The 22983-nt window shown below is 38.7% G+C and overlaps 1 protein-coding gene across 7 annotated transcripts in view; it reads right to left on the bottom strand.

Moving 5' to 3' along the window:
• Nucleotides 1-3791: 3791 nt before the first annotated feature.
• Nucleotides 3792-22983, bottom strand: part of flncb (filamin C, gamma b (actin binding protein 280)) — a 112675-nt gene continuing 93483 nt past the window's right edge. For 4 of the 7 annotated variants that reach the window (XM_049473290.1, XM_049473291.1, XM_049473293.1 and 1 more), the window contains 18 exons: nt 22655-22747; nt 22120-22219; nt 21287-21427; nt 20754-20882; nt 19663-19836; nt 18903-19064; nt 17222-17425; nt 16351-16503; nt 15303-15425; nt 13862-14107; nt 11838-12107; nt 11411-11548; nt 10574-10689; nt 9614-9746; nt 8421-8597; nt 7012-7230; nt 5831-6037; nt 3792-4491 (listed from right to left, as the gene is read on the bottom strand). In XM_049473290.1, coding sequence (XP_049329247.1) covers nt 4304-4491; nt 5831-6037; nt 7012-7230; nt 8421-8597; nt 9614-9746; nt 10574-10689; nt 11411-11548; nt 11838-12107; nt 13862-14107; nt 15303-15425; nt 16351-16503; nt 17222-17425; nt 18903-19064; nt 19663-19836; nt 20754-20882; nt 21287-21427; nt 22120-22219; nt 22655-22747 — 2973 coding nt within the window. In that variant the 3' untranslated portion in view covers nt 3792-4303. The remainder of the gene's footprint in view (nt 4492-5830; nt 6038-7011; nt 7231-8420; nt 8598-9613; nt 9747-10573; nt 10690-11410; nt 11549-11837; nt 12108-13861; nt 14108-15302; nt 15426-16350; nt 16504-17221; nt 17426-18902; nt 19065-19662; nt 19837-20753; nt 20883-21286; nt 21428-22119; nt 22220-22654; nt 22748-22983) is intronic. The other 3 variants (XM_049473292.1, XM_049473294.1, XM_049473295.1) reach the window with 2 other exon arrangements.

Here is a 22983-nt window from a genome sequence, read left to right as displayed (position 1 = left end):
CCTCTCCCTTCTCCCCTCTAACGGCTGCTTCCCCTGCTCCTTCCCTCGGCCTCGGCGTAATGAGGAATCGATTTGTGCAGCACCCTGGCACCGGCACTAAAAATATGCTGCTTTAATTCGCACACCCCAGACACCGGGCCTCGATCGCCATTTACATCCTCATTACAAATGAACACGGATCCATTAGGCATCTATCACTTGCTCTTTCTCATTACGACGGCCTCCGTTCAGCAGTTTGGAGGTTCAGGCCGTGAGCGGCGGAGAGGACGGATGGAGAGTCTACATTATACTCGGGGACGAGGAGCTGTTTGTCTACTTTGCAGGTTTCCAGCCGCCTGAGACACTAAACTGAAGGCGCATCACTGAAAGCAATGGATATTGCCCCACTTACAGTGACAGCAGGCCACCAGAGGGGTCCACTATAAAACCATTTCAAGCAGAGTACTGTAGAACAGCTTTTTAAAAATGTGCCGCTGAGTCACAGCTCTTCTTCTTATGCCTTTTATTGTAGCAGCAACAACTCCAAAGCTTTGCACAAAGAATAAAAAAAGGAGAAGAGAATTGGAAAATAAACTGTGCCACGTTCCCACGGCCGTACGTTTTAAATCATTCCTCTATATGATGCTTCAGATCTGTGAAAAAAGAAAACCTCAAACCCTAAAAGCTGTTGCTTCTGTCTACAGATCAGATTAATTTAGAAAGGAACTCAGGTGGATCAGAGGCACACCCACTAAGTCAAAATCAAAGAATCAAATCACCGTTTTGGTCATTTGGGTTGAGAACCTCTGACAGTACACAGCAGGATTAGCCAGAAGACTTCGTCTGAGGGAGGGATCTGTATCTACTGTCTAAAGCAGTCTAAGTCAGCAGATGACTTGTGCTTGTGCTTTTATCGCAGTTAAGCATGAATAGCATAGCTTGTTCATGTTTTGACATTTAGCACAAGCTAACATTACACACTCAGCATATACATAGCATGGCCAGCAACTATCAATCAATTTTATGCAAATATGCTTATTTGCATAAAAGTGACAGAGCCCTTAAATGGCTAATTTTGAAAGGGAAACTTAAGACTTGATAGTTTTTATTTAGTAGATTTAAGTGTTTTTTTAAACATCCTTTTTAATACACTTGAAGTATATTGTAAATGTACTACTTTGAGTATTGATGCACATATTGTTTACACCTTAATGCAAATAATTATGCATAATAATGCCAAATAATTTAATGCAGATCTGGAAAAAAAAATAAGAGACCACTTCAGTTTCTGAATCATTTTCTCTGATTTTGCTATTTATAGGTATATATTTGAGTAACATTAGCATTGGTTTTTATTCTATAAACTACTGACAACATTTCTTCAAAATAACAAAAATCAATATTTGGTGGGATGACCCTGTTATTAATCACAGTTTTCATGCATCTTGGCATCGTGTTCTCCTCCACCAGTCTTACACACTACTTTTGGATAACTGTATGCCTGCACTCCGGGTGCAAAGATTTAAGCAGTTCAGTTTGGTTTGATGGCTTGTGATCATCCATCTTCCTCTTGATTATATTCCAGAGGTTTTCAATTTGGTAAAATCAAAGAAATGCATAATCTTTTATTTGGTTTCTTATTTTTTTTTAGCATTTAATTTAAAGCATATTGCTTCAAAATATATGGAAAATGTTCTTTTAGTATCCTTCACTAATTTGAACATACTTTTAATGCTCTTTAGTATACTTCCTTTCCACAAGGGTACCTCCCGCAGGTCCTGGCATCCTCAAACTCCATAGCTTTTGCATAGAAAATGTGTTCATGCATTAGTAATGAATATTATGCATACATACATACATACATACATATATACACACATACATGATATGCATGCACAGAGGCACAGTGGCTGTATAGAGGAGGGGTTAAAAAAGCAGCAATTAATTAAAGATAAAGAGACCCAACTCATTCCCGCTTCCTCCATATCATACACCAGGTGAGGGCTGATGCCTGTAGGATCCTGTATTGTAAGTTTGGCTATAGAACAGTGTTTTACTGCATCTAAATCCACACGCTGTGTTCAGTGGTCTCCAGTCCATCTCATCAAAGGAAGCAGAGGACTTCAGCAGGGGTTCCTCACCTCTCCTAGTGAACACCTTCACCTGCTTTCATCATCCCCCTCTTCTTTCTACTTTCATCTCAGCGGTGTCAGGAGGACTCGATACACGACTGCAAAACACCTCTTCCCTGATGGACAGGAGAGTTTCTTTAAAGTTTAGACTGAAGTTCAGCTCACTGATACTCATTACACACACTTTTCATGTTAATACTCAAAGCAATAGGACATAAAGACAAAACATATGTTGTACCCTGACAAAAATAGACAAAAACATGTTCTTCTCTTTGGTCAGTGACAATATATAGAGAATATATATTTTTTTTAATATATACAACTCTGAAAAAAAATAAGAGATCACTTAAAAAAGATGAGTTTCTCTAATTTTACCAAATTAAAAACCTCTGGAATATAATCAAGAGGAAGATGGATGATCACAAGCCATCAAACCAAACTGAACTGCTTGAATTTTTGCACCAGGAGTAAAGACATAAAGTTATCCAAAAGCAGTGTGTAAGACTGGCGGAGGAGAACATGATGCCAAGATGCATGAAAACTGTGATTAAAAACCTGCAGGTTTATTCCACCAAATATTGATTTCTAAACTCTTAAAACTTTATGAATATGAACTTGTTTTCTTTGCATTATTTGAGGTCTGAAATCTCAATATTTTTATTTGGAATTTGGGAGAAATGTTGTCTGTAGTTTAGAGAATAAAACAACAATGTTCATTTTACTCAAACATAAACCTATAAGTAGCAAAATCAGAGAAACTGATTCAGAAACTAAAGTGGTCTCTTAATTTTTTTTTCTGAATCATAATTGTAATTGTAAAATATTTTTTTATTAAATCTACTAAAGTCAAAATATAATAAATAAAAGAAAGAAAATATCTCTTTCCTGATCTTCATTTTGAAATCAATATTTTCACGAATACAAATGAAACTGTTCATGTCCTCCAAACCTATAGTTTGATTCCTGTTACTGATCTGTAATTATTAAATGAAGTAGAGAAAAAAAAGACAGTTTCCCCAAGTGTCCTGTAGGAGATTTCAAACCCCTCAAATTTTCAGAGTGTAAATAAATTATTTTACTGCAGAAAGTTAAAGAGAACTGAGTGTAAATAATATTAAAATAGGTTCACATCCTTCATTTTTGCAAGAAATGGTTCCTCTATGGTTCAATGTACCCTCTGTAGCAAACTTGTACCTGTAATTCACACATTAACCAACAGAGGGCGATTAACCCACTCTTAAATAAGATGATCTGGCCTTTTATGGAGGGAGGAGACAGCAGTGCAGATACTGAATGGCATTTTAGCAATTAAAACTTTAATATGCCTGCACAGAAATTAACAAACAATAGGTTAACATATCAAACAATTCTTTCTTCCATACACATCAGTTATTTTATATATAAAATTACTATAAAATGTCACTCTTTAAAACTGCCTTGCTAAAACATTTGTTTTTTGTTTTAAAAACATTTCCTTGATAGCAGTGGTACAAGTGGTACAAAAGTCTCTCAGTCTCTTGCTCAGTCACATGATGCTTGAAAAGCTTGAAAAAAGTTAGGAAAAAGTTTAATTTTCCCATCTTTATTAGTGTTATTTTTTCAGCACTTACTGGATTTAAACATGAAATATTGCTTTGTAGTGTTTAAAAAAATAAGGCACCTTTTTTTTTTGAGAAAAAAGCAAAAATACTAAATAAATAAAAGTTGTATTTTGTCTGATTATGGTCCTGATGGTAGTTGGTAGCGACAAGAGTCAGAGTTGGGCTGTTGAGCATCTAAAGTGTTAATGCTTCAGAAGGATTCTCCGGATATATACTCTCAATATATACTGGCAGGTAAAACACACAATACCATTCACTCACATTTACACATTCTCTAGCATCAAAAAAATAGAAAATACAAAAAAAAACAACTATTAGCAATAGAGACAAAACTATTGTGATTGTATAAAAATGGGGCGGGAACTGTGAAGTAAAATGTGAAGGATGATTGACAGGGAAGCTCGGCGATGCTGGTTCTGTGCTGCTATCTTGATTGCTCTTCAAACGGTGAGACAGTTATTTGTGAAAGGATTTGGCACTGTCAGCGAGCGCCGCCACTCCCACAGGAGAGACAGCAGAGTCCTTGCATAGGGTAGGTAGAAAGAGAGAGAGAGAGAGAGAGAGAGAGAAAAAGAGAATAGGAGGTCCATTTTAAGGCACTGTGACGTGGAAGGGGCTCCCAGGGACCATCTCGTCGCCCCACTTGACGATGAGGATGTAGTCTCCTTTCTCTTTCACCGTGTACGTGACGTTGTACATTCTGTTGCCCATGTGCTTGACGTAGACCTCCTCACATGGGGTCTTTGGCCCGTGCACTCCCACCATCAGCATGTTCGTCCCTGTGGAGTTAAAAAGGATGTATTATAAAAAAAAACCCTCTTTTTCAGTGTATATGCACACATACATTTGTGTATCTGCGAACTGTGAACTTGAGGTGAAGCAAACATTATCTAGATTGTGCTAAAAAAAGATCAATGAGATCAGTTAGGAGTTTAAAGATCTCATTCTCAATCATTTTTTTTTTATTCATTTTAAAATGTGTAGTTGTGGTCTCGAATATGAATGAATAGTATGAGCTGTTAAAAAAAAAGTGCTCTGGTGATCCGGTATAATGCTAAATTAGATAGGATTTCTCATGAATATTCATACATGCAAACATATCGCCTCTGATTGGCTAACAGCACTGCGAAACCAGCGAGACAGCAAGACGGACAACAGTTAGAAAGTTTTTAAATAAAGACATTTTTACACTAATAACAGTCTTTGCAATGTCATATGTTACTTTACAACATGTGTACTTAGTCTTTAAAGTCTATGTAAAATGTGAAATCCACCGGAGATCCTATGTAAACCTATAATTACTTACACACAGAGGTGGATAGTCCAGGTCCAGGTTGTATTGGCTGAGCCCAGGTAGATTTTTACTTTTAACTAGAACTGTTTCAAAACATATACCTACCTACCTCAAATGTACTTTGCTGGTGGTGTTCCTCCATAGACACATTCTAACAATTTGTTCCTTAGCTCTGAATTACTGGCAAAGCATATGATAAATATACTGATGTGTTATTTGCACAAATAACACAGGAACGCACTTGTTACTTATGTTGTTTCTAGCACTGTTAACTCCTATTTGACGAGACGGTGTGGCTGCCCGGCTTCAGCTCTGCCTGTGGGCGGTCGCATGCCAAGGTGGGCGGGGCCATGAATACTAATTCATGGGTTGACGTAGACACAGTGCTTTCCTTTAACATGGAGCCAAAGATAAGATGGCAGGTGTTCACAGCTGTAGTAATATTTTTTTACTACTACCTGGGAAATGTAACTTGTACGTTAAACTACCATTTAGCTCAAATTTTCCTCTCAAGGGTCTCGTGTGGTTGTTTTGGTCTGTATCCAAGTAAAATTACTATATTCACATCTGCCCAAACGATTCGCACCAAGGGTTTAAAAAAAAAAGAACAAGAGTCTGAAATAACCGAATTTAAACATGCAACTTAGCTTGATTTAAGCTGTAGTCTATGCTGCTATAAGCAGAACAATTAAAGTCTAAAACTTTTTTTGTTAACATTCCGATTAGTTTTTATGTACATCACGTGTAATGAACAAATTTTTACAGCACATTACAGCGCATTCTCTGTGTTCCGTAAGTCTGGACAGCAGAGCAGATGGTCTTACCTGCTTTGCTACAGTCCACTGTGAAGGTGTTCTTCTGGCCGATGAAGGCTTTAGAGAGGCCGGTTCCTCTGGAGACCACCTTACTCGCATCGGAAGAAAACTTGGGCAGTGAAGCAAAGGAACCGGCCACAGAGGAAGTCTTCGTCACCGTCTCCACCAACACAGAGGAGGTCTCGTGGAGACTGTGCCCACCAGAGAGACGTGCACCTGAAAAGAGACAGATATATTTTAATATATTTAGAAACAAGAAGAAACATTTTTTTTTCATTAATTTTTCAATTTTGGCATAATCTGACAGTTGTACTTTATATTATGTCATAATTCTATGATGAATGGACCAATAAAAATGCTTAAAAATGACTGAATAATACTTTAAAGTTGTCATCAGTGTTCATCCACATTTTAACCAATACATTTCCATGAATTTTTCATAACTTTTCCACGACCATGCAATTTTTAAAACATCACTGCAGACATACAAATTAAAACTTTCATTAAAATTGATTATAGTAGGCACACAAACTTTAATAATAAAATGTGTGTCAGATCCTGAGAGCTCCATTGTACAGGGATAAATTACTGAATTAACTCAGTGCTGATGTATTTGTTAGCTCAAAATATATTTTCTCCATTGATAGACTAAATGACAAAGGTTTGTCAACCAAATTTCCATTCCTTTTCCAAAACTTTATGGGTGTTATTATTTTTCCAAAACTTATACAGGGCTGGAAATTGCTATTTTAACCCTGTGTCATATTGAACCCTGTGACCGTATCAGTATCATTTCAGACTTTCTCTTTATCAAACTACTAGAATAATCACAATACAATATCTAGCTCCCCCCCCTCTCTCTCTCTCTCTCCCAGTCTCACTCTCTCTCTCTGTGTCTCTCTCCCTTACACACACGCACACACACATAGATCACATGTGCGCCTTTTGAAACTGCTGTATCAGTGCAGCATTAATAGACAGACAACAGTGCACGGAGAAAGCAGTGAAAAAAAAAGAGGAAGTGGCGAGACCGCATCTCCCAGGATGCGTCTGCACGTGCCACACTGTACAAGAGTGCAACCATTTACAGAAAAAAAAAGAAAAAAAAAAAACATTTATTTTCTTTTTTCTTCCCCAAATATAGAAAGTGTGGAAATAGCTGAGCGCAGTGCAAGAGTACGGTCTCTCACCGGAGACTTTAGCTTTGAAAGGGCTGCCGACGATGTGCTGGGGTCCTCCGTATTTGATGGAGATGAGGTAGCTGCCGGGAGCCATGGGTGTGTACGTGACCTTGTAGCCCTCCGGACACTCCTGACAGTCCATCTTCACTTTCGAGGGCCCGTCGATGGTGACGGACAGGGCACCGGATCCAGCGTTGCACGTGTTTACAATGAAGTCAGAAGGCACGCCTTTAGGAGAGAGAGAGAGAGAGAGAGAGAAGAGAGGTTAGTTAGAGTTATAGACTTAGTGTTCAGTAGTGAATGACTGAAGGAGAGTCAGTGATTTTTTCTGATACTATATTAAAGTTTCATGCTAATTTATTTACTTTTAGATTCTTTAATTAACATGTTTTGGCCTCCTTGTACAGATACTTTAGTTTTTCAACCATAATATTATCACATTAGTATTTTTGTGTGTTTAGTTTCTTTGCTTAACTATGCTAGCTTTTTTACTATGTTGACATTATCGTATTTTTTGCACTATAAGACATACTTAAAATCCTTTAATTTTTTCAAAAAATCGCACCTTATGTATAATTTTACCAGTCATGTATTAAGGAGCAGTAAAGCCACACAGGAGTATACAGGGGTTTAGTTTAGTTCTCCAGTACTGAGTCTGGAGCAGTATTAGCATTAGCCGCTAACTGTGCTAAGCACTAGCTCTTTCACCATTTAGAAGGTATTATCGACCTGTAGCCTGCTGCTAACCCCGGCTAGCACTGCTGAAGCAGCATTAGCATTAGCCACTAACCGTGCTACATGTTAACTATGGACATAATTTATTTGTTTTTTATATTGTGTCAAAAATGCATGACGAAAGGAAAAATTTTAATAAAGGAACAAAATGCCTAATAATTGTTTTTTTTAGTTAATAATAATGCTAATAATAAAAAGGTGAAAAATTACTGACGCCTATAGTTCTCATTTTAGTTATAATTATTATAACATATATTATAATTAAATAAATTATAATATATATTTTTTTCCCCACGTCACTCACATATACACTACATAAGGTTAAAAGTAATGGGACAGTTTCTCATACATTGTTTCTTTACAAAATCAACAGTATTAAAAAGAGCTGAACCTGCTTTTGTTGGAGTAACTGTCTCAACTGCTTTCTAGTCTAGACTTTCTATCATTATTTCTATTGCATTGCTGTGAGAATTTGATTGCATTTGACCACAAGACCCTTAGTAAGGTCAGGATGATGAATGACAGCTCAATGATGGAGAGATTTATACTCGTCTAGCCGATGCCTGGTATTACGCATCTGTATCAGTAATGGGTTTAACTTAAATTAAAGAAAAGGGTGTCCTAAGATTTAAACATTGAGCAGTATATATAATGAGTATGGATGTGTGGGTAAGGTTGTATACCTGTGGTTCCTCCCTCCAGACCTGGCCCAAAGGCGGACACCATGCCCGGGTCTCCAACCTGGCCTGGCTCACCCACTCGAATCTTAAACGGGCTGCCGGGAATGTGGCTCCCATTGAAGCGCACATCGATGGAGTGCACACCGTTCTCCCGTGGGATAAACCGGATTGCGTGCTTATCTGAAGAGGGAGAGAATACAAACAGAATTGCGATCACAAGAATTCATTCATATTGAAGTCCTAATTCTCCCTCTTTACACAACCACAGTGGATTTTAAATGAAGAGATGAAGATACATTATAGTACATTACATTACATTAAATTTGGGAGACGCTTTTGTTCAAAGCGACTTACAATAGTCAAGTACAAAGTAATAGAAGTTTAAGGTAAAACATCTTTAGATAGGGCCTAAAGGAGGTCGAAGGGAAATAATGGGATAGAGGAGTGAAGGAGGGGAAGAAGGAAATGAGGTTAGAAGTAGTTAGTGTGTTAGAGGTGTTAGGAGAGTAAGTACTCTTTGAAGAGCTCTGTCTTCAGGAGTTTATTAAAGATAGTGTGAGATTCTCCTGATCTGGTAGTGGAAGGTAGTTTGTTCCACCATTGGGGAACTCTGTATGAGAACAGTCTGGATTGCTTTGTGTGAATGTTTGTTTGTAAAGCGAGGAAGGAGCTGTTCTGTCATCACCTTGTAGGTGATTGTAAGAGCTTTGAATTTAATGCGAGCATCAACTGGTAGCCAATGGAGCTCCCTCATTTACTTGACCGTCTCTTTGGACAGTGTATTAAGAGATCCAATGGACAGTTATGTAATGCATAGTTTTAGAATTAATGAGAGGAGAGGCAACACATGGTTGGGAAACTGCTTATCAGTCTCTTGTCCTATTGCTTTTGGATTTCCAATTACTGTGAAAATTGAGGCACTATGAAAATATCTGTATTAACTAAACCGTTTAAATTAAAGCTAAAAAAAAGTCTACAGTTTAATCACATCTTGATTGCTTGATCGTCCAAATATTGATAGACCTGACTCTAAATGAATAAGATGATCCTGTTTTTAACACACTTAGCTCTGCAATCCTGGCTAGACTATTCTTTTTAGATGGAATGTCTGCTCCCTGTTCTAAAGTTAAAGTCAGTTAATAAATATCCAGACGGCCGTGACGCTGATGTGCAGGTGTGTGCATTTGTGTGCTCACCATTGTCTAGTTCTGTGATGTAGCACTCCTCCACTGCGCCGGAGGGTGTGTGAACCTTGGCATCAATCACACCTCTCGCTCCGTTCAGCTGCACTGCAAACGAAGCTTCATGATTCACTTTCAGACCCATCTCCTGAGAAAGAGATAAGAGAATAAAACAGCCGTGTAGAGACATCTGACCATCTTTCACAAACACAGAGGTAAAGAATTATGAAGTTACAAATCTACACGTCTTCAGATAAGACTTTGGGAAATGAGATCCTCAATTTAACTTGCAATTAATGCAGTCCTTAAACACAGACAGGAAAAACACTGCACTGACTTTGGACTTGATAATAAAACACAGTGGATCAACACCAGCAGATCACATGTCTCTACAAACCATCACTGATCATCAGTAAATTTTACATTTTATTTGTAAATCAAGGGATCAGAGTCTGGAGGAAGAGTGGAGAGACACACAGTCCAAACTGCTTGAGGTCTAGTGTGAAGTTTCCACAAATCAGTGATGGTTTGGAGCACTTCATGCTTCCCTCTGCTATCAACTTTTATTTCATTTTTCAGCAGGACTTGGCACACTGCCAAAAGTACCAATTGGTCTTATATAATATTAACATTTTTTGAGACAATGATTTTTAGGGTTTCCATTGGCTGTAAGCTATAATCATCAACAATAAAATAAATAAAAGCTTAAAATAGATCATATCTCTAATGTAATATGTCTATACCATGAGTTTCACATTTTGAACTGATTTTTAGATGCACTAGCAGTTATTCACTTAAAGGCATATTATTATTGCTGTCAAAAACATTGTGTATCAATTTTAACTATAGGCCCTTTATAACTTATGAGCATAATTTTCCAGAATGATCCAGAACATATGTATGCATATGTGTGTGTGTGTGTGACAGACAAAGATACAGAGAGAGAGAGAGAGAGAAAGACAAACAGGTTTTCACCTGTAAGCTGGTGACTGTAAGTCTGCGGGCGTCGTCGGACAGCGTGGCAATGGGAACGATGAAAGGACTGTCTGGGATGTGCTCATCGTTGAATTTAATTGATACCTCATAGTCACCTGATGTCAACAAAATATAAGATTACCACAAAAACTTTCCTCTCAATAAGCAGCCAAACCCAGTCATGACAGAAAACGTTAGATAAATGTCCACGTGAAAATAACAATTGGATTAGACAACAGAACACTGCCTGGCCAAAAAAAAAAAGTCTCCACCTGGATTTAAGTAAGTAAATGATGTGGGGTTGGTTGGTTGATGCAGCAGTTGGTCTGCAGGTTTAGGTTCAGCAACAGTATGTGCTGAAAGAATGAGGTCAGCTGACTACCTGAATATACTGAATATAGACCAGGTTATTCCAGCAATGGATTTTAATATTTTTTTCTTCCCTGATGAACACGGCCATATTCCAAGATGACAACGTCAGGATTCATTGTGCTGGAATTGTGAAAGAGTGATTCAGGATTCAGGGAGCATGAGATCATCATTTTCACACATGGATTGAGAGAGAGTTCACCACAGAGTCCAGATCTTAACCTCATTGAGAATCTTTGGGATGTGCTGGATGGAGAAGAGCTGCTTTGTGCAGTGGTTGGTCAGACTCTACCATCATCAATGCTGCTGCAAGATCTTGGTGAATAAATAATCCAGCAACACTGGATTGAAATAAATCTTGTGACATCACAGAAGCTTATTGAAACAATGCCACAGTGAATGCTTAAAGTGTGTAATTTTTTTTTTGGCCAGGCAGTGTATATTTATTAATGATTAAATAGATCTTACCAGGCTCTTGAACTACATAAGCTACTCCACATGAGCCATCCTTCCTGTCTTCAAAGGAGATCTCAGCTTTACTGGGTCCTTCCACAGCGATTGACAAGCCCCCTGCTCCAGCCTCACGCGTCCAGATACTGAACTCAGCTATAAGATACGAACAAATATTGATCAAAAACTACTATTCTAAAAAAAAAGGTAATTACAAGAATAATGGGATATGTTTACTCTTTTAACTCTTATTTACTCATGAGGAAGGAATGTTTCCAGGCTATATGAAAATAATAATAATAATAGCAATTAATTGAGGACAAAAATAAAGTTTTTAATTACTTGTATCTACTAATCTACACAATATTAGATTTGCATGGATTTATGTACAAAAAAAAGCAGCTCAGAAAAAAAAAAAAAAAAAAAAAAAAACCCTGTGTCTTACCAGGCACTCCCGCCACTCCTCGGTCCAGTCCGGTGCCACCAGCCCGCACTTTATGGGCTCCTCCTTCCCCAAGGGGTCCCACAGTGAACTGAAAAGGGCTGCCAGGCACATGCTGGCCCCTGTATTTCACATTGACTGTGTGAGGACCCATCTCCTGGGGCACGAAGCGCACGCTGTAGGTGCTGTCTTCACCCTCAATGATCTCAGCATCATCCGTCTTACCGCCGGGACTCGTCACCTGAGCTGTCATCTCCCGAGTGCCTGTCTCACCTGAGAGAGGGCATTACAGATAAGGGAAGAACAATGAATTATAATTATTATTAGAACTGAAAAGCATACGTTCTGCCACCAAGAAAGAAAATACAAGATTTGAGATAGAACCCGACAGACGGATTTTACATCCAAAATCGCTCCTTGTGTTCTCAGCTTAATTACTCAGGAACCCCTTCACGCATAAACATAATCCATATATGGTTAGAAAGGGCGGAACTTCCTCTTTCTAAAATTAGTAATTATTATTTTATTATAACTATTTATTTGTTTAAAACACATACTCATTTATATTTACATTCACTCTCAGGTCTCTGAGCAAATCATTGAGTAAGTCATCATTGCCACTGATTTCTTAAAGTGTTGAAAAAAGGGACTTTTCCCCCCAAAAAAATAAAATAAGTGCAATTATCTTTTCCCCAATCAATATTAATTACTTCTAGTGCTTCAAACATATTTATATTATGTTTCAAAACAAATAATATCAGTAAATGACTCAAAAAAGTGTCCACAGAAAAAGTGTGACACTATCTGCGCTCAAACTACTTAATACATTTTTTATTTTACTTGCATTCTTTTTTTTATTTAGACTTAAAAGTTTACCTTTTTGTCTATAGTTTTCATTATGTGCCATAATTAAAGTGTTTTTCTCATCATCAGTACTGAAAGGCATAGGCTGCTCTGACTATCAGGTTTTTGGCAGGTTTATCTACATTTATACTAGAGGTGTCATTTCCAAGCTAAATAACTCCGCCTGATGCTGTTTTTCCATGTATTTTGTCATTTTTTCTGTTTTTTTTTTTTCAGTTCCTCTTTCAGGTCTTATAACACAGATATATAATTATCAGACAGACACATGCCCTGATCTCTTTTACTCCAGAAGACATACGGCTGCTCAAAAATAGTATCATTTAAAATGTAAAATTAAGGCAGAATTGTTATTTTTCCTGGAACTGATCATGTTTTGGTCAAAATTTTACCAAGCGCCTGTTTTTTTTTACTTATTTTTGAATGTATAGACTTTAAATATATTCACACCTAAGATATATTTTCAATTTATTTTTCTTGATAATCAATAATCACACCTCTAGGATACATGTAGATACTAAAAACCTGACACTCAGAGCAGCCTATGCCTTTCAGTATTTTTAGGATCATTACACACAAAGAAAACTACATACAAAAATTTAAACTTTTTAGTCTAAATAAATAAAAATGTTTAGTGCAAAATAACTACTTAGTAAAAATGTGCAAGTAAAATAAAAACTGTATAAAGTATATATAGTGCGCACACAATACCTAGCTTTAGTTTGAGTAAAGCAGGTAGTTTCACACTTTTTCTGTGGACACTTTTGAGTCTTTATTTACTGATATTATTTGGTTTGAAACATCATATTAATATGTTTGAAGCACTAAAGGTAAATAATATTGGTTGGGAAGGAGATTTCACTTTTTTAGGTGTTTTTCTCAATGGGTTTCTTGTACATTTAGCTTTACCTCACTGGTACCTCATTGCTATTTTTAGAAAGAGGAAGTTCCGGCCTTTCTAACCATATATGGATTATGTTGATGTGTGAATGGATTCCTGAGTAATTAAGCTGAGAACACAAGGTGTGATTTTGGACGTAAAATCCGTCTGTAGGGTTCTAAGGGTTAACCATAAAGTTTGCTGGCTAAACACCAAAGCACACACACATTATTTTCCCAAATGTGTTACATCTAGCAGCAACCTGCACACACACACACACACACACCCTCAGGTTGGCGGGCCTGGATGCTGCTGAAGGGCACTATGTTTTCTCTGCCCATGAATCCTCCGAACACGTCCCTGAAGGGGTCTCCCCCGACCTGTGTGCTCTCCTCCACGCGAACCTCGCGCTTGGTCTCTCCGGCTCTGGTCTTGCTGATCTCTGTGCGCTCAGTGCGCGTGTACGTGTGGCTGCTGCGCGTGAAGGTGCGCGTCAACCGCTCCTGAGCCGAGACCATCTGAAACCAGTTCCCTGCAGGACGCAGGAGGGACCCGGAGAAAGATAAAGAGGGGAGCAGAAACAGGAGAAAGAGAAAGAGGGAGGAGAAGTGGTGAAAAAGGAGAAATTAGGACAGCTAGAAAACACATGAAGGAGGGCTGAGAGGGCGGGTGTTGTTTATGTGATGTGTGAACTAAGGCTGCATGATACTGGAAAAAATTTACATTGCAAATGTCCTTTTTTCGATGATATATATCGCGATATTAAATAACGCAGGGCCCATGACGTCACAAGCCCCGCCCCCCACCCGCGTGCTGTCTCGTGTCTGGACCAATCAAGAGCCAGAGTCAGCACCAAGCACTCAATATTTTGAGGAAAACACCAAAACAACAGTAATCGGCCCTTTAATCAGGCATTTAAATGGCTTTTTAAAAGATAAATAAGATCGTTTTTTTCTGGGATTAAAAGCGTGAATTCAGCTGTAACTGAAAATATCTGCGCCGCAAAACTGTGCTGAACTGAGATAGACACACAGCTTTTAACACGTGCCCACATTTACAAGCACGTGCTCAACCATGTGGATGGAGGCCATGTGGTTACCTCATGTTTACGCCTGCCCTCCCCCACACACTTCTCAGGCAGCAGCAGCCTCTCACTTACACAGACACAGAGACAGCGCTGTGTATCTACTTCTTGTGTAAAGAATTAACACATTGCAACCTGACGTGTTTGATTTGACTGCATACATCACACTTTATCATCACGATGGTGATGCTTAAACGATATATCATGCAGCCCTAGTGTGAACTGCATAAATCTGTATATTTAAATCTGTGTTTTTATTTGGCATTAGTTCCCTAGAAAGGAAATAATCTGTGTGTTAGTGTGACTGTATGAGAGTTTATGAAAAAGATAGCCATACTGTATAATCATGATTAAAAACATAGATAACTACTATATAAATAATGCACTTCTACATTATCTCTCTTTCGGTCTCTAAGTCTCTCCAACTAAGTGAGACTTTCAATCTCTTGCTCACAAGTCTAAAAAAAGAATGTGATTTGAAAGGAACAAGATGGAAAATAGAACAGAATGTGTGACAGATTGAATAAAGCACAAAGCAAGAAAGCAACTTTGCCTCCAGTGTCTCTATTAATAATAGCAGAGAAAAGCTCTATTTTTAACTTCAATTTATAATATCATTAAGTATTTGTAAAGGTGGACACACCTGGGATTTTGAGGTTGAGGTCACATGTGCTGCCCACAGAGGCGATGGAGGGAGCCTGCCTTCTCCTCGTGATGCTTTCCTTCATCCTGCCCTCTCCCAGTACCTTCACTGTGAACGGACTCCCTGCAAAAAAAATAAGAAAAAAAGAAAAACGCACAATTGGAACTTTGCCTAAAATTTGAAAAAGAGACATGAAAAACATGCTGAAAAATATATAAAGTGTGTTTAAAAAAGGGTTTATAGACTGATTTCAGAGAAAATTACCACATGGTGGTAAGGGGCGGGGACAGTTTTTGATTCCTAGGCTACGTTTACATTACAAGGCACATTGCTCAAATCAGATTTTTTGCTCAGATCTTCATTGGTTCACATTCACAAATGTAAGTGAGCTGTATCTGTGTGTAATGTGAAAATAACGAATCTATCCCTGAAACACTGCCTCACATGCGCACATTGATACGTGTATACACCTCTCCTTCTTCACCAACAACAAAAACCCTCATATTTGAGAGACGACTCGTAGCTTTATAAAGGGATATGGATGCGTTTGTTAGCAGCTCATTTGTGGAGCATCTTTTGCTGGAGTGGAGAAACAGTAAACAGCTGGTCTGAAGTTCATGCTCAGGTCGAGGAGGTAAAAAAAAAGGACAGGTGGTTTGCTTTTGCTGTTTTTGCAGCTATAGCTGCACAGCTGCACCAATAGATGTGTGGGTACGAGAGAGAAGCATGTAGCGCATGCGTAAAAGCGTAAAAAAGATGCATGAATTCAGATTTGAACGTGACATACAGCCCCGGTCTGTCCCAGCTGGAATGCATTGGACTGATTGAGCAGCAAGCTGGGACCGGCATAAAGACCCTTGACCCTAGAGCCCCACTAAGCCATCGATTTGGGTGCTTTCACAAGAAGAAAAATATGAATCAAGATGCATCGATAATCGCAGGCCTCTGATTCTCAACTAAATCGAATTGTAAGGTGCCAAGAGATTCCCACCCCTAAACACAGTGAGGACCTGAACTGTAGTGAGATGTGCTGCATACTGTACTGTACCTGGCACATGCTGGTCAGCAAACTTGATGTTGATGATGTAAGTTCCAGGCTCCGTGGGGCAATACGTCACTTTACACGTCCCGTCTTCTACATCCTCACAGTTAATGTCCACTTTACTCGGTCCCTCAATGGACAGGCCCAAACCTCCATAGCCTAACATAAAGAAAATAGAATCAGAATCAGAGATTTAAAACGTACAGACCATAGCTGATTTGCAGTATAGTAGATACAGCTCTAAGAAAAATAAGAGACCACTTAAAAATGATGAGTTTCTTTGATTTTACCAAATTGAAAACCTCTGGAATATAATCAAGAGGAAGATTAAACTGCTTGAATTTTTGCACCAGGAGTGTAAAGAGCATAAAGTTATCCAAAAGCAGTGTGTAAGACTGGTGGAGGAGAACATGATGCAAAGATGCATGAACACTCTGATTTAAAAAACAGGGTTATTCCACCAAATATTGATTTCTGAACTCTTAAAACTAAATTATGAATATGAACTTGTTTTCTTTGCATTATTTGAGGTCTGAAAACTGCATCTGCATCTTTTTTGTAACTTCAGCCATTTCTCATTTTCTGCAATTAAATGCTCTAAATGACAATATTTCTATTTGTAATTTGGGAGAAATGTTATCCGTAGTTTATAGAATAAAACAACAATGTTCATTTTACTCAACCATAAAGCTATAAATAGCAAAATCAGAGAAACTGATTCAGAAACTGAAGTGGTCTCTTCATTTTTCCAGAGCTGTAGACAAAAAGGAGGAACATCTGCAGCTTTCTAGCTTTAGGATGTCTTTAGCTAGCACATATACAGTAAATTCAAAGAGATGGACATTTTGACATTACCAAGTCTGGTGTTGACCCTCACCTGCGCTCCTGGTGTCTACAATGAACTCAGCCACCTCAAAGGTGTGTCCCTCCACCAGGCCTTTGCCAAACACCTTGACTTTACTGGCATCTCCTATCTCCGACTGGCCCACCATGATCTTGAAGGGGCTGTTGGTGACATGCTTGCCATTCTTCTTGACGCTCACCACATGCTCGCCCACCTCCTTAGGAGTGAAGGAGATTCCTGTGGGGAGAACAGAGGGCTGTTATTCTGCTGTTCTGACAGCCTCATCACAGGTCTGCATTGGAAGGAGAAGCTGTCAGGGATTGTTTTTATGCATGCTGAGTTGACAGTTGACAATTTTCTGATTGCTCGGGGCAATCACTGATCAGGGACAGAAGTGCTGACAATGACTTTGATGATTGATCATCAAAAACTGCCAATTTTGCATCCTTTTTGACAGTCATACGATAATGGTCAATCATGGTCTTTGATTAGACTTTTCATCTAAAAAAAATGTAAGGAAACTTTTGTTGATTGCACTATAATCTATTCTTAAAGCAACTTTAATCCAGTTGCCTGTACAGGCAATACTAGAGATAAGATTATCTTTGAACTCCAATGAACGCCATTCATCTCGAATTATTACTGTTTAATAAACAGGGCTTAGTCCACGCCTGGTTTTCTGTTAAGTCTTACATTTTAGAATAAATCAAGAATTTTTTTAGTGTAAGTATATCAGACCCCTTCCTCTCCTTTTATAAGCAAAGAAGATTAAAGACAGATATAAGATCAATGATAGAGCCTCTCTTAGACCTCACCTCAAGCCTCAAGACTGTCATGTAAAGATCTTCTAATTTTATCGAATTTTTGACCATTTAATCCACTTATCATGAGATTTTCACACAATATAAAACAACAACAAGGTTTTTGCATGACATTAATAGTGTGCAATAAACATTAATGTATTTTTTGGACTATAGGGCATACTGGATTATAAGGCACACTATAAAATGCTGCTAAAACTGCTATTTTTTGGTCTATTTTCATACATAAGGCACACTGGATTATAAGACGCATTATGTGACACTAGTAAGTCACAGGGGTGTCGCAATGTTTTCCTTCTAATTAAAAAACTTGAGCACTGGATGTTAATCTACACAGATTTTTCTCCTAGAAACTGTTTATTTGGGTGAATAAAGCACTTCCGTTTATTTACAGTAAGCTTAGATTTCCAATATTTTCACTAATGCTGCTAAACAGCGATACACTGAGGAAACCTGAGTGCTCCAGTAAACCAGGCCAACATTAGCTAGCGGTTTGCTAGCGGTAATGCTAATGCTGCTCCAGCTGTGCTAGCTGTGTTCTGGAGAACTAAACTGAAATAACCCCTGTATAACGCTGGACTTCAGCAGAGTGGCTTTACTCCTTAATAGCTGACTGGTAAAATTCATACACAATTCACAAGATGAACCCCGGATTATATGGCACACTGATGTTTTTGGGTAAATTAAAGGATTTTAAGTGCACCTTATTGTGTAAAAAATAAAGTATATTGTAATTATGATTTGAAATGCTTCTTTACACTGATTATTTTTTTAACACAATAAAATCTTTTTAAAAATGTTTAAAAAATGGCCCAGGTCATCTAAACAAATCTAAATGAGCTAAATAAGAGTGATGCTGCTGTTCATGGTAGCAGGCCTTGCATCTTGCTCACCAATATGACGGTTTGGCAGTCTCTTGAGCAGACAGGGCTCCTCGTTGCCAGACGGAGCTCTGATGCTAGCTGTAAGGGAGCTCAAGTCTGTCTCTGTGATTTTCAGGGACACGTCTGTTGCTGTGCCAACGTTCAGCTGGGATGTCCTCATAGAATCGTCTCCTTCAAAAGAAAAACAATATGCAAACAGAGAGAGAGGAGGAAAGAAGAATAGTTCAATTAAGTAATTAACCAAAGAAAATGGACTAAAACAGTGAAAAAAATCACAGCATATATAATTTTATAAAAACATAGGATTTAAAGAAGTAGAAATAAAGAAAAATTGCACACATGGTGAATACAGGTCTGTGTTGTACAGTAGTTTAACAAACAGAGCAACAGTAAGTGAGGGAAGACTAGGAGAAAGAAGAGGGGGTGAGGGGGGCACAGGTGTTTCCTGTTCAGATAAAGCCCACAGCGCTAATAACAACCTGCCTCCAACCGTCACCTGATACTGTGCGGATGTGGTGAACTCCCTCAAAGAGATAACTTGTAACTTGCAAACCTTGAGATGTTTGCATGCATGCACACGCACACGCACACACACACAAACACACACACACACACACACACACACACATTGGTGCACATTTAATTCCCAGACCTGATAGAGAAACATCACATTGCTCTTCTGTGTCTCTGGGTCTCCTTTCCTTCTTAACGGACCTCCACCCTACACACACACACACACACACACACACAAACACACACACACACTCACCTGTAATCTTGGCAGTGAAGGGGCTACCAGGGATGTGTTTGTCATCAAACTTGACGATGATATTGTAGTCTCCCGGTGCAGTAGGCAGGTAGGACACTGTGCATGTGCCGTCTTTATTGTCCTTACAGCTGATTTCTGCTTTAGAGGGGCCCTCCACCGCCAGAGACAGACCACCTGATACAAACAAGACAGACTAATGACTAAACAGAAAAGCTGCTGCATATCTTTGTCTATCAGGGAAGAAAACTAGGAAAACTAGGCAGGAAATGGATCTAAAAAAAAATACTGTATTTTTCGCACTATAAGTCACACTCAGGTATTAAGGAGCAGTAAAGCCACTTCGCTGAAGTACAGAGTTATACAGGAGTTTCAGTTTAGTTCTCCAGCACCGATGCTGGAGCACTACTAGCATTACCCGCTAACTGCACTAACCGCTAGCTCTTTTGCTGCTCAGAGGTGAGTATCATCAGCCTGTAGTCTGCTGCTAACCCAGGCTAGCACTGCTAGAGCAGAATTAGCATTACCCGCTAACCACGCTAAGCGCTAGTTCTTTCGCCATTCAGAGGTGAGTATATCTGACTGTAGCCTCTGTGTTTACCGTGTTAAAACAAGCTACGTGAAATGAACTGCTAGCTTATATCGCTTACCCTAGTTTACAGAAAACTCAGGGCTCCTCAGTGTAGCATGGTAAAGCGGCACTTACTAATGCTAATCGTGGCTAGTGCTAGCGGTTATCTGATAATGCTAATGCCATTGCACCCAGCCTTAGTGGAAATATGTTAATCTAAGGTTACTGTAAATAAAAAGAAGCCTTTTATTTAACCAAATAAACCGTTTTCAGGAGAGAAATCGTTTAATTTTAAAAGAAATTGCTTTTGTTTAAGAATTACAGTTAGCTTTGCTGAATTAGAAGAAAAACATGGCGACACCCCTGTTCCTTACTAGTGTTTCCTAATGCAACTTATAATTCAGTGCGCCTTATGTATGAAAATAGACCAGAAGATAAATGTTTATAGATTTTTATTGGTTTAGTGTGCCTTATAGTGCGAAAAATATGATAATTTGAAGGCTTCTGAAAAACCCATGCATACCTTCTCCTGCATCCTTGGTAACGATCGTGAAGATGGAAGGTTTGTTGACCATGCCGTGACTCAGCCCAGGTCCGTATGCGGTCACATGACCACTGTTTATGGCATCTACATAGAACTGCAGTGGACTCCCTGTAAGAAGACATATTAAACAGATTAAACATAAAAGCTTTACTGACAGAATAATGACAAAATATATATTTAAAAAAATATATCAAAGCAGCATAATGTGAGATGTGGTATTCTTGCTCCGGGGCTTCCTATACAGGTGTAACAGTTCATGCTTACATCATTGCCAATAAATATATATAATATAATAAATCACGCTGTGAGCACCCCCTTATGGACAGCTGTACACCTGCATTTAAAATTATATTATATGTACTCTCACAAGAAACCATACAGTTCCACCAAAGTAAAAGAGTGCAGTTATCAACGTTCCATCCCAAATTAGCCATGAAAGAGATGCTATTTTCCCTTAATCACTCAGTGAAGCAAAAATGCTACATAATGTTGCTTGCAGTGTCTGTTAGCACCTGGTATGTGGTTGCCATCATATTTGATATCCATCTCATGCAGGCCTTTCTCAGTAGGGGCGTATTTCACAGTGACTGTTCCGTCCTTATTGTCAGTGATGTGAGGCCGGGCAGTTTTACCAGAGGGCATACGCACTTCACCTGAAAAACAGTTATTGAAGAGGTGGAGTCATTCTTCTTATCCACTAAAGAGAGTAGAATGCACATCTTTTTTTTTTTTTGGAAAATCCTTTTTAAAATCTCCTTTTTAACATCTTTCCAACCTAAATATATACAAATTTGTATAAAATGAGCTATGTATAAGTAAACAAATCTGGGTACAAATATATTAGGTATGAATTATGTGATCCAATTCTGTAGTAAATAGTGAATGGGGATTCAAAAAGTGCTGCTGCACCAAGCCTTAGTGGAAATCTGGAAATCCAAGCTTACTGTAAATAAACGGCAGCTCTTTAATCACCCAAATAAACAGATTTTTAGCAAGTATCCATGTCATTAGAAGCTGTAGCACAGCTATTCTGTTTTGTATTCTTCAGCACTCTAGCATGAGGATAGTGACAAATCTTTTTCAAGCTGTCAGACTTTACTTAATTATAATAGTACAGCTCTGGAACATCAGCGTTATTTAGTGCCTCTAAACACTGCTCAGTATTTTTTTTTTCTTGAGATAAGAGTTGGATTATTGCCTATAGTAGTTCTACAGTTCTGCAACAGTAGGTATAAAAAATGTGACCAAAGCACTTACAGGTCAACTGATAGGAAACATTCAGTGGTCTAATGTGTTTAGTTTAATTAGGATAAACATATATAAAAAACACTTATACATTCCAAACCTGTGATTTCTCCTTTCTGCACTGTGAAGGGGATGACGAGGTTGAAAGGGCGGAGCATGGGCTCCATGCCATTGATGGCGGTCACTGGCTCCTCTGTGGCCTGGATCAAGCAGAAGAGGTTAAAGTTAGCTGTGTTTACCAGTGGAAGAGGGGACAGGCAGGTGCACAAAGCCAGGTGAGAGGCACTGACTCTGGCAGACAGACCAGGCGAGGACCCAGGCTGCACGGGTCCTGACAGAGCAATGCAGCTGCAGCAATAGAGAGCGCAATAGAGAACCAACGAGCCAGCCATGCACAGAAGAGCAGCAAAATAAGAGCTAAACAGCAACAAGACAGGAGATCTCTGCTAATATGAGGCAAATGATGCTGCTTCCAGGAAGCCTTCAGCAGCGAAGCCCTTTACATGGATTAATTATGCGTAGAACGATGGAAAGAGGTGTGGAATGGATGGAGGGGTTAAAGTGGGAGGATGAATGGGACTGGAGAAAGCAAAAGGAGAAAAGTGCAGAGGGAAGGAGAGGGCTGAGATGTGTACCCAGTGAGGGGAGTAACCCTGGTAGGGGGCGTAGGGCTGCTGCAACTGCACTTTATCACACGGCTCCTCTATTATAGGAATGGTATCAGACGCCTGGGAATGGAGGGAGTCACACCATTACTTAACCACATGCAATTACACATAGCGCATAGTTCAAATCGTATTTGCCTGTGTGTGATAAATAGTAGTAATTACTGCATAATACATCATGTGTTTTATTAAAGGAATGGTCATTAATGGCAAAAAACAAAATCAAGTGTATACATTTCAACAGTAGAGGTTTAAAATACCCAAATTATTTTTATGAACAACTCAAACACTATCTTTAG

The sequence above is a fragment of the Astyanax mexicanus genome, chromosome 2 (assembly GCF_023375975.1).
Source record: "Astyanax mexicanus isolate ESR-SI-001 chromosome 2, AstMex3_surface, whole genome shotgun sequence".
Lineage (NCBI taxonomy): Eukaryota > Metazoa > Chordata > Actinopteri > Characiformes > Acestrorhamphidae > Astyanax > Astyanax mexicanus.
This window is presented reverse-complemented; position numbering and strand designations above follow the sequence as displayed.